This window comes from Oncorhynchus keta, unplaced genomic scaffold (assembly GCF_023373465.1).
Source record: "Oncorhynchus keta strain PuntledgeMale-10-30-2019 unplaced genomic scaffold, Oket_V2 Un_contig_4096_pilon_pilon, whole genome shotgun sequence".
NCBI lineage: Eukaryota > Metazoa > Chordata > Actinopteri > Salmoniformes > Salmonidae > Oncorhynchus > Oncorhynchus keta.
In genome coordinates, this window is record NW_026287597.1 from 47501 (window position 1) to 60000 (window position 12500).

Genomic DNA, 12500 nt, shown 5'->3' on the forward strand with positions numbered 1-12500 from the left:
AGAAGCAACAGTAGTTTAAATAAGTCGTGCTTCTTTTAAAAATATCATCACAAATTACCTGCCTTGTTTCATGTTTTTATTTTCTCTGAAGCTTTCAGTTACTCTGATTTATAAAACACAAGACATAACTTCCTGGTTTATAAAACACAAATAACTTCCTGGTTTATAAAACACAAATAACTTCCTGGTTTATAAAACACAAATAACTTCCCGGTTTATAAAACACAAGACGTAACGTTTGTTACGTTTGTCAGTATTGTTTCTTTTTAGTAGACTGCAGTATTGTTTCTCCTTAGTTGACTGCAGTATTGTTTCTTCGTAGTTGACTGCAGTATTGTTTCTTCTTAGTTGACTGCAGTATTGTTTCTTCTTAGTAGACTGCAGTATTGTTTCTTCGTAGTTGACTGCAGTATTGTTTCTTCTTAGTTGACTGCAGTATTGTTTCTTCTTAGTAGACTGCAGTATTGTTTCTTCGTAGTTGACTGCATTAGTATTGTTTGCAGTATTGTATTGTTTCTTCGTAGTTGACTGCATTTATTGTTTCTTCTTAGTTGACTGCAGTATTGTTTCTTCTTAGTAGACTGCAGTATTGTTTCTTCGTAGTTGACTGCAGTATTGTTTCTTCTTAGTAGACTGCAGTATTGTTTCTTCTTAGTAGACTGCAGTATTGTTTTAGCTGGGTGGGTCCAGCATGATCTCTGCTTTTTACTATTTCTTTACGCGCTTATTGGTCTGGTTTTGGTCGTAAATGCTCCCATTGTTTCTGGGCGAACGCTGATTGGACCAGCCATTTTCAGTCTCATTTCAAATCCCGTTTATCGGCTGGAGGCCAGACTGAGAAGCACTTTAAAAATTTGGATTTACCAGGCTAGTGTTGTGTTTTCAGGACATTGCTGGAAATGGAAGGAAATCTGGGGGTGGAACCAGTGTAATTATTTGAACATTTTGTCATTTTAATTCAAGGATTTTCCCTTAGTGGGTTCCCAGAGTGACTTTCCTCCATTCCCACGCCTGTGTGTTGTTACTAATGGTCTATGGAAGTTCTGAACTGTATAAATGTAGAACCTTGTTGACGTGTTCTACTGTTCCGTTGTGTTCTAGAACTCCTTCTCTGGGCTGGTCCATATGGAGGGAGAAGAACAAGGGTCAGAGTTCCAGATCTTTCAAAGGTTCTAGAAAGGGGTTTCCTCTCCTATCACTGTTGTGTCATTACACCAACGGCCGTGTTTGGTTCCAGGCTATATATACACTGCTCAAAAAAATAAAGGGAACACTTAAACAACACAATGTAGCTGCAAGTCAATCACACTTCTGTGAAATCAAACTGTCCACTTAGGAAGCAACACTGATTGATTGTGGTTGGCCCTTGGTTCCTTCTAATGGAAGACAATGCTAGACCTCATGTGGCTGAAGTGTGTCAGCAGTTCCTGCAAGAGGAAGGCATTGATGCTATGGAGCGGCCCGCCCGTTCCCCAGACCTGAATCCAATTGAGCACATCTGGGACATCATGTCTCGCTCCATCCACCAACAGTCTGTTGCACCACAGACTGTCCAGGAGTTGGCAGATGCTTTAGTCCAGGTCTGGGAGGAGAAACCCTCAGGAGACCATCCGCCACCTCATCAGGACCATGCCCAGGCTCTGTAAGGAGGTCATACAGGCACGTGGAGGACACACACACTACTGAGCCTCATTTTGACTTGTTTTAAGGACATCACATCAAAGTTGGATCAGCCTGTAGTGTGGTTTTCTACTTTAATTTTGAGTGTGACTCCAAATCCAGACCTCTGTGGGTTGATACATTTGATTTCCATTGATAATTTTTGTGTGATTTTGTTGTCAGCACATTCAACTATGTAAAGAAAAAAGTATTTAATAAGAATATTTCATTCATTCAGATCTAGGATGTGTTATTTTAGTGTTCCCTTTATTTTTTTGAGCAGTGTACCTCTCTATATACCTCTATGTGTCTCTTCACTATATTTCTGTGTTTCCATAGAGACTGTAGCATCAGTATATTTCTGTGTTTCCATAGAGACTGTAGCATCAGTATATTTCTGTGTTTCCATAGAGACTGTAGATTCACTATCTTTCTGTGTTTCCATAGAGACTGTAGATTCACTACCTTTCTGTGTTTCCATAGAGACTGTAGCATCACTATATTTCTGTGTTTCCATAGAGACTGTAGCATCACTATATTTCTCTGTTTCCATAGAGACTGTAGCATCACTATATTTCTGTGTTTCCATAGAGACTGTAGCATCACTATATTTATGTGTTTCCATAGAGACTGTAGCATCACTATATTTCTCTGTTTCCATAGAGACTGTAGCATCACTATATTTCTGTGTTTCCATAGAGACTGTAGCATCACTATATTTATGTGTTTCCATAGAGACTGTAGCATCACTATATTTCTGTGTTTCCATAGAGACTGTAGCATCACTATATTTATGTGTTTCCATAGAGACTGTAGCATCACTATATTTCTGTGTTTCCATAGAGACTGTAGCATCCCTATATTTCTGTGTTTCCATAGAGACTGTAGATTCACTATCTTTCTGTGTTTCCATAGAGACTGTAGCATCCCTATATTTCTGTGTTTCCATAGAGACTGTAGCATCACTATCTTTCTGTGTTTCCATAGAGACTGTAGCATCACTATATTTCTCTGTTTCCATAGAGACTGTAGCATCACTATATTTCTATGTTTCCATAGAGACTGTACCCTCTCGGACATAGACCTGACCCACGCCCTGCAGGTGCTGGTCTCCAAGGAGACAATGAACGTGTCCGGCGCCGATCAGGACCCCCACACGGGTAGTCTGGTCTGCTGCCCGATCAGAAACGGGAAGACAGGACAAATCATTGGTGCGTCCCTCTTTCTCTGAATGTATCTTCTCTGCTGTCTTTACAGGCCAATGACCGGATAAAACTCACTCTATTTATCCAACTATGTTTATATGACTTTAACCTCACTGTAGAATTCCATTGAGAACAACTACATGAATTCTATAACTACACCTCATACAACAGTAAAGAGGCAGGTCTTCTTCTTCTGTGGTTGTTAGAGACACGCTCTTAGTCGTAGGGAGTCTTCTTCTTCTGTGGTTGTTAGTCGTAGGGAGTCTTCTTCTTCTGTGGTTGTTAGAGACATACTGTTAGTCGTAGGGAGTCTTCTTCTTCTGTGGTTGTTAGTCATAGGGAGTCTTCTTCTGTGGTTGTTAGAGACATGCTGTTAGTCGTACGGAGTCTTCTTCTTCTGTGGTTGTTAGAGTCACGCTGTTAGTCGTTGTTGATAGTCAAGGCAGAGATATTGATATCAGTGCGTCTTAAACCAGCGTATTACTGGCTCTTCAGTCTTTATTTACTGATCTATTCACTGACTAGTATTGAATGACTAGGAAGCATTGTATTTACTAGGAAGTCTGTAGAGAATCTTGTCTGTAGATCATCTTGTATTTACTAGGAAGTCTGTAGAGAATCTTGTCTGTAGAGAATCTTGTATTTACTAGGAAGTCTGTAGAGAATCTTGTATTTACTAGGAAGTCTGTAGAGAATCTTGTCTGTAGATCATCTTGTATTTACTAGGAAGTCTGTAGAGAATCTTGTCTGTAGATCATCTTGTATTTACTAGGAAGTCTGTAGAGAATCTTGTATTTACTAGGAAGTCTGTAGAGAATCTTGTCTGTAGATCATCTTGTATTTACTAGGAAGTCCTCTATTAGCTGACTGAGTATTAGCAGCATTAGAGTGCGTCAGCCAGGGTGCTTAGCAGGGTTGTTAAATAGACAGTCCTAACCATCACTGATCTACAAACAACAGATAAGACTGTCTTCAATTTGGGATAAGCGTTCCGCTAGCGACCCACCTTGACAACATCCGGTGAAATTGCAGAGCGCCAAATTCAAATGACAGAAATAGTCATAATAAACATTCATAAGAATACAAGTGTTATACATCGGCTTAAAGATTAACTTCTTGATAATCCAGCCGCTGTGTCAGATTTTCAAAGAGGCTTTACGGCGAAAGCACACCATGCGATAATCTGAGGACAGCGCCCCGCTTACGAAAGCATACAAACATTTTACAACCCAGCAGAAGAGTCACGAGAGTAAGAAATAGCAATAAAATAAATCACTTACCTTTGAAGATCTTCATCTGTTGGCATTCCAAAGGGTTCCAGCAACACAATAAATTGTTGTTTTGTTCGATAAAGTCCCTCTTTATATCCCAAAAAACCTGTTTTGTTGGCACGTTTTGTTCAGTAATCCACTGGCTCTAAGGAGGTGAAAACATGCAGACTAATTTATCCTAATAGTACCGGTAAAGTTAGTCGAAACATAATATATATAATAATATATGCCATTTAGCAGACGCTTTTATCCAAAGCGACTTACAGTCATGTGTGCATACATTCTACGTATGGGTGGTCCCGGGGATCGAACCCACTACCCTGGCGTTACAAGCGCCATGCTCTACCAACTGAGCTACAGAAGGTCAAAAGATGTTTATAACTAATCCTCAGGGTGTCAATTATTATCTAAATAATCGCTAATATTTCAGCCGGACAAAAGCGTTTTTCAATAGAAAGGAAAAAGAACGAGGGGTGCGCACACCGTCACGCACAAAGGAGTACTGGCAGTGAAAACGGTCACCTGCCAAAACTTCTTAATCTTGTTTTTTTTTCTTCAGAAAACAAGCCTGAAACCATGTCTAAAGACTGTTGACATCTAGTGGAAGCCATAGGAACTGCAATCTGGGTCCTAACCCATTATATAGTCAATAGGCTTTGAATAGAAAACTACTCACATCAAAGAAATGTCATTTCCTGGATGGTTTGTCCTCTGGGTTTCACCTGCCACATAAATTCTGTAATACTCACAGACATTATTGTAACAGTTTTAGAAACTTCAGAGTGTTTTCTATCCAATAATACAATTATATACTAGCTTCTGGGCCTGAGTAACAGGCAGTTTACTTTGGGCACCTCGTTCATCCAAACTTCCGAATACTGCCCCCTATCCATAAATTAACCATTACTGATCTCCACACCACAGAAACACATCCGCAATAGCATCTCAGAGTAGCAGGGCTGATCTAGGATCAGCTCCCCACCTGTCTATGTGGTCTTCTTCATTGGGATCTAAAAGGCAAAACTGATCCCAGGTCAGCAGTCTGAGACGCTTCATGAATACAGGCCCTGGACAAGACGATATCGTCATGATGATACCTGATAAGATTGAGTCATGAATCGTCATGAAGTTTTAAGTTATTAAATAAACAAATAAAGTTATGAACAACTTTTCATCCATCCCTCTGTTGTTGTTGTTGTTGTTGTTGTTGTTGTCTGTTGTTGTTGTCTGTTGTTGTTGTTGTTGTTGTTGCTGTTGTTGTTGTCGTCTGTTCAGCCGTCTGCCAGCTGAAGAACAAACTGGGCACGGCCCCTGGCGAGGCGGAGACGGGCAGGGCGTTTAACCGTTATGATGAGCGCCTCCTAGAGGACTTTGCGGTGTACTGCGGCCTGGCCCTGCAGACCGTCCAGACCGTCCAACGGATAGAATACCAACGAGCCAGCCAGGACGTTACCCAAGAGGTGGGGAGGAGACAGAAGTCTGTGTATATCTGTAGAACAGTTGGTAGAGCATGGCGCTTGTAACGCCAGGGTAGTGGGTTCGATTCCCGGGACCACCCATACGTAGAATGTATGCACACATGACTGTAAGTCGCTTTGGATAAAAGCGTCTGCTAAATGGCATATATTAATATATTATATATATATATATATAGTACTAGTCAAGGGGTTTTCTTTATTTTTTACTATTTTCTACATTGTAGAATAATAGTGAAGACATCACAACTATGAAGAATCTAAAATATATTTTTATTTGTTTAACACTTTTTGGTTACTACATGATTCCATATTTGTTATTTCATAGTTTTGATGTCTTCACTATTATTCTACAATGTAGAAAATATTAAAAATAAATAAAAACCCTTGAATGAGTAGGTGTCACACTTTTGACTGGTACTGTATATAGAGGTGAAGTCTGAAGTTTACATACACCTTAGTGATAGGAATTTATGAATAATGACTAAACAATATCTACATTTAAATAGAACTATAACTAATTAAACTTATACTCTGTTTTATTATATCTGATTAATAATGTTAGTTCATAAGGAAGGGATTACGTAGCATGAACAAGGAGTGATTAAAACATAATAAACACCATTCCAACTTAGTTGGAGAGGAACGGGTTGTGGGTTTGAAGTAAGCAAAGAGGGTCATTAACCTATGTTTGAACCCACTCAACTATAACTCTGTGGCGTTTAGATGAGACAGCGAGAGCCCCTCCAGGTTTTCCGTATCTGGAACTGTCTGCTAAAGTGGTAATAAATGATGGTGAGACTTCAGGAGTTCATCCAGGTATAGTGTGTGTCGTGTTGGTGAGATGGAATGAACTGTTGAACCTGCTCTGTCCTGGTCGAGAGGAGGAGATTCATTCTAGAACCTGTGAACCTGCTCTGTCCTGGTCGAGAGGAGGAGATTCATTCTAGAACCTGTGAACCTGCTCTGTCCTGGTCGAGAGGAGGAGATTCATTCTAGAACCTGTGAACCTGCTTCGTCCTGGTCGAGAGGAGGAGATTCATTCTAGAACCTGTGAACCTGCTTTGTCCTGGTCGAGAGGAGGAGATTCATTCTAGAACCTGTGAACCTGCTCTGTCCTGGTCGAGAGGAGGAGATTCATTCTAGAACCTGTGAACCTGCTCTGTCCTGGTCGAGAGGAGGAGATTCATTCTAGAACCTGTGAACCTGCTCTGTCCTGGTCGAGAGGAGGAGATTCATTCTAGAACCTGTGAACCTGCTCTGTCCTGGTCGACAGGAGGAGATTCATTCTAGAACCTGTGAACCTGCTCTGTCCTGGTCGAGAGGAGGAGATTCATTCTAGAACCTGTGAACCTGCTCTGTCCTGGTCGAGAGGAGGAGATTCATTCTAGAACCTGTGAACCTGCTCTGTCCTGGTCGACAGGAGGAGATTCATTCTAGAACCTGTGAACCTGCTCTGTCCTGGTCGAGAGGAGAGATTCATTCTAGAACCTGTGACGTCATATTTTGTATATAAACTGTTGAACCTGCTTTGTCCTGGTCGACAGGAGGAGATTCATTCTAGAACCTGTGAACCTGCTCTGTCCTGGTCGACAGGAGGAGATTCATTCTAGAACCTGTGAACCTGCTCTGTCCTGGTCGAGAGGAGGAGATTCATTCTAGAACCTGTGAACCTGCTCTGTCCTGGTCGAGAGGAGGAGATTCATTCTAGAACCTGTGAACCTGCTCTGTCCTGGTCGACAGGAGGAGATTCATTCTAGAACCTGTGAACCTGCTCTGTCCTGGTCGAGAGGAGGAGATTCATTCTAGAACCTGTGACGTCATATTTTGTATATAAACTGTTGAACCTGCTCTGTCCTGGTCGAGAGGAGGAGATTCATTCTAGAACCTGTGAACCTGCTCTGTCCTGGTCGAGAGGAGGAGATTCATTCTAGAACCTGTGAACCTGCTTTGTCCTGGTCGACAGGAGGAGATTCATTCTAGAACCTGTGAACCTGCTCTGTCCTGGTCGAGAGGAGGAGATTCATTCTAGAACCTGTGAACCTGCTTTGTCCTGGTCGACAGGAGGAGATTAATTCTCGAACCCGTGAACCTGCTCTGTCCTGGTCGAGAGGAGGAGATTCATTCTAGAACCTGTGAACCTGCTCTGTCCTGGTCGAGAGGAGGAGATTCATTCTAGAACCTGTGAACCTGCTCTGTCCTGGTCGACAGGAGGAGATTCATTCTAGAACCTGTGACGTCATATTTTGTATATAAACTGTTGAACCTGCTTTGTCCTGGTCGAGAGGAGGAGATTCATTCTAGAACCTGTGAACCTGCTCTGTCCTGGTCGAGAGGAGGAGATTAATTCTAGAACCTGTGAACCTGCTCTGTCCTGGTCGAGAGGAGGAGATTCATTCTAGAACCTGTGAACCTGCTCTGTCCTGGTCGAGAGGAGGAGATTCATTCTAGAACCTGTGAACCTGCTCTGTCCTGGTCGACAGGAGGAGATTCATTCTAGAACCTGTGAACCTGCTCTGTCCTGGTCGAGAGGAGGAGATTCATTCTAGAACCTGTGACGTCATATTTTGTATATAAACTGTTGAACCTGCTTTGTCCTGGTCGACAGGAGGAGATTCATTCTAGAACCTGTGAACCTGCTCTGTCCTGGTCGACAGGAGGAGATTCATTCTAGAACCTGTGAACCTGCTCTGTCCTGGTCGAGAGGAGGAGATTCATTCTAGAACCTGTGAACCTGCTCTGTCCTGGTCGAGAGGAGGAGATTCATTCTAGAACCTGTGAACCTGCTCTGTCCTGGTCGACAGGAGGAGATTCATTCTAGAACCTGTGAACCTGCTCTGTCCTGGTCGAGAGGAGGAGATTCATTCTAGAACCTGTGACGTCATATTTTGTATATAAACTGTTGAACCTGCTCTGTCCTGGTCGAGAGGAGGAGATTCATTCTAGAACCTGTGAACCTGCTCTGTCCTGGTCGAGAGGAGGAGATTCATTCTAGAACCTGTGAACCTGCTTTGTCCTGGTCGACAGGAGGAGATTCATTCTAGAACCTGTGAACCTGCTCTGTCCTGGTCGAGAGGAGGAGATTCATTCTAGAACCTGTGAACCTGCTTTGTCCTGGTCGACAGGAGGAGATTAATTCTCGAACCCGTGAACCTGCTCTGTCCTGGTCGAGAGGAGGAGATTCATTCTAGAACCTGTGAACCTGCTCTGTCCTGGTCGAGAGGAGGAGATTCATTCTAGAACCTGTGAACCTGCTCTGTCCTGGTCGAGAGGAGGAGATTCATTCTAGAACCTGTGAACCTGCTTTGTCCTGGTCGACAGGAGGAGATTCATTCTAGAACCTGTGAACCTGCTCTGTCCTGGTCGAGAGGAGGAGATTCATTCTAGAACCTGTGAACCTGCTCTGTCCTGGTCGACAGGAGGAGATTCATTCTAGAACCTGTGACGTCATATTTTGTATATAAACTGTTGAACCTGCTTTGTCCTGGTCGAGAGGAGGAGATTCATTCTAGAACCTGTGAACCTGCTCTGTCCTGGTCGAGAGGAGGAGATTAATTCTAGAACCTGTGAACCTGCTCTGTCCTGGTCGAGAGGAGGAGTTTCATTCTAGAACCTGTGAACCTGCTCTGTCCTGGTCGAGAGGAGGAGATTCATTCTAGAACCTGTGAACCTGCTCTGTCCTGGTCGAGAGGAGGAGATTCATTCTAGAACCTGTGAACCTGCTCTGTCCTGGTCGACAGGAGGAGATTCATTCTAGAACCTGTGAACCTGCTCTGTCCTGGTCGAGAGGAGGAGATTCATTCTAGAACCTGTGACGTCATATTTTGTATATAAACTGTTGAACCTGCTCTGTCCTGGTCGAGAGGAGGAGATTCATTCTAGAACCTGTGAACCTGCTCTGTCCTGGTCGAGAGGAGGAGATTCATTCTAGAACCTGTGAACCTGCTTTGTCCTGGTCGACAGGAGGAGATTCATTCTAGAACCTGTGAACCTGCTCTGTCCTGGTCGAGAGGAGGAGATTCATTCTAGAACCTGTGAACCTGCTTTGTCCTGGTCGACAGGAGGAGATTCATTCTCGAACCCGTGAACCTGCTCTGTCCTGGTCGAGAGGAGGAGATTCATTCTAGAACCTGTGAACCTGCTCTGTCCTGGTCGAGAGGAGGAGATTCATTCTAGAACCTGTGGACCTGCTCTGTCCTGGTCGACAGGAGGAGATTCATTCTAGAACCGGTGACGTCATATTTTGTATATAAACTTTTGAACCTGCTTTGTCCTGGTCGAGAGGAGGAGATTCATTCTAGAACCTGTGAACCTGCTCTGTCCTGGTCGAGAGGAGGAGATTAATTCTAGAACCTGTGAACCTGCTCTGTCCTGGTCGAGAGGAGGAGATTCATTCTAGAACCTGTGAACCTGCTCTGTCCTGGTCGAGAGGAGGAGATTCATTCTAGAACCTGTGAACCTGCTCTGTCCTGGTCGAGAGGAGGAGATTCATTCTAGAACCTGTGAAACTGCTCTGTCCTGGTCGAGAGGAGGAGATTCATTCTAGAACCTGTGACGTCATATTTTGTATATAAACTGTTGAACCTGCTCTGTCCTGGTCGAGAGGAGGAGATTCATTCTAGAACCTGTGAACCTGCTCTGTCCTGGTCGACAGGAGGAGATTCATTCTAGAACCTGTGACGTCATATTTTGTATATAAACTGTTGAACCTGCTTTGTCCTGGTCGAGAGGAGGAGATTCATTCTAGAACCTGTGAACCTGCTTTGTCCTGGTCGAGAGGAGGAGATTCATTCTAGAACCTGTGAACCTGCTCTGTCCTGGTCGAGAGGAGGAGATTCATTCTAGAACCTGTGAACCTGCTCTGTCCTGGTCGAGAGGAGGAGATTCATTCTAGAACCTGTGAACCTGCTCTGTCCTGGTCGACAGGAGGAGATTCATTCTAGAACCTGTGAACCTGCTCTGTCCTGGTCGACAGGAGGAGATTCATTCTAGAACCTGTGACGTCATATTTTGTATATAAACTGTTGAACCTGCTTTGTCCTGGTCGAGAGGAGGAGATTCATTCTAGAACCTGTGAACCTGCTCTGTCCTGGTCGAGAGGAGGAGATTCATTCTAGAACCTGTGAACCTGCTCTGTCCTGGTCGAGAGGAGGAGATTCATTCTAGAACCTGTGAACCTGCTCTGTCCTGGTCGAGAGGAGGAGATTCATTCTAGAACCTGTGAACCTGCTTTGTGACGTCATATATTGTATATAAACTGTTGTTCGTGTTTCCATGGCAGCGCGCTCCGTTGATAAATACTACTATCTATTTTTGATAAGACTGGTCTCTGTCTATTTTATGCAAATAAGAGTCTTATAAATGGTTCTAAAATAGACTGAGTGATTTTAATTAATGAACACATATAGGAATGATGAAACTCCGTTGACACCAAATACATTTAATCTCAGTTTTCTACAATTCCTTCTTGTGTTTGTGTTTTTTTTAAGTCTATCTGCTGTGTTGACGTGTGTGTGTGTGTGTGTGTGTGTGTGTCCTCTCCTAAGGTTCTGTCCTGTGTTGACGTGTGTGTGTGTGTGTGTGTGTGTGTGTCCTCTCCTAAGGTTCTGTCCTGTGTTGACGTGTGTGTGTGTGTGTGTGTGTGTGTGTCCTCTCCTAAGGTTCTGTCCTGTGTTGACGTGTGTGTGTGTGTGTGTGTCTTCTCCTAAGGTTCTGTCCTATGTTGACGTGTGTGTGTGTGTGTGTGTGTGTGTCCTCTCCTAAGGTTCTGTCCTACCACCTCACTGCAGCTCAAGAGGAAATCAGAGCGTTGCAGGTGAACCACTGATACCAACACCTACCATCTCTATCCTACCATCTCTCCCTCACTCTATCCTACCATCTCTCTATCCTACCATCACTCTATCCTACCATCTCTCCCTCACTCTATCCTACCATCTCTCTATCCTACCATCTCTCTATCCTACCATCTCTCTATCCTACCTTCCCTCTATCCTACCATCTCTCTATCCTACCTACCCTCACTCTATCCTACCATCTCTCTATCCTTCCCTCACTCTATCCTACCATCTCTCTATCCTTCCCTCACTCTATCCTACCATCTCTCTATCCTACCCTATCCTACCATCTCTCTATCCTTCCCTCACTCTATCCTACCATCTCTCTATCCTACCATCTCTCCTCACATCTCTCTATCCTACCATCTCTCTATCCTTCCCTCACTCTATCCTTCCATCTCTCTATCTCTCTATCCTACCATCTCTCTATCTCTCTATCCTACCATCTCTCTATCCTTCCATCTCTCTATCCTACCATCTCTCTATCCTACCTACCCTCACTCTATCCTACCATCTCTCTATCCTTCCCTCACTCTATCCTACCATCTCTCTATCCTTCCCTCACTCTATCCTACCATCTCTCTATCCTACCCTATCCTACCATCTCTCTATCCTTCCCTCACTCTATCCTACCATCTCTCCTCACATCTCTCTATCCTACCATCTCTCTATCCTTCCCTCACTCTATCCTTCCATCTCTCTATCCTACCATCTCTCTATCCTACCATCTCTCTCTCCTTCCCTCACATCTCTCTATCCTTCCCTCTATCCTAGCATCGCTCTATCCTACCATCTCTCTCTCCTTCCCTACCATCTCTCTATCCTTCCCTCTATCCTAGCATCGCTCTATCCTTCCCTCACATCTCTCTATCCTTCACTCACAGCTCTCTATCCTTCCCTCACATCTCTCTATCCTTCACTCACAGCTCTCTATCCTTCCCTCTTTCTATCCTTCCCTCACATCTCTCTATCCTTCCCTCTTTCTATCCTTCCCTCACATCTCTCTATCCTTCCCTCACTCTATCCTACTATCTCTCTATCCTACCATCTCTC

At 43.7% G+C, this 12500-nt stretch overlaps 1 protein-coding gene across 1 annotated transcript in view; it reads left to right on the top strand.

Moving 5' to 3' along the window:
• Window positions 1–12500, top strand: part of LOC127924478 (cGMP-specific 3',5'-cyclic phosphodiesterase-like) — a gene marked incomplete at its 3' end in the record, with an annotated part of 34831 nt that overhangs the window by 11060 nt on the left and 11271 nt on the right. The window contains exons 9-12 of the mRNA XM_052509190.1: window positions 1102–1169; window positions 2719–2870; window positions 5411–5595; window positions 11375–11425. Coding sequence (XP_052365150.1) covers window positions 1102–1169; window positions 2719–2870; window positions 5411–5595; window positions 11375–11425 — 456 coding nt within the window. The remainder of the gene's footprint in view (window positions 1–1101; window positions 1170–2718; window positions 2871–5410; window positions 5596–11374; window positions 11426–12500) is intronic.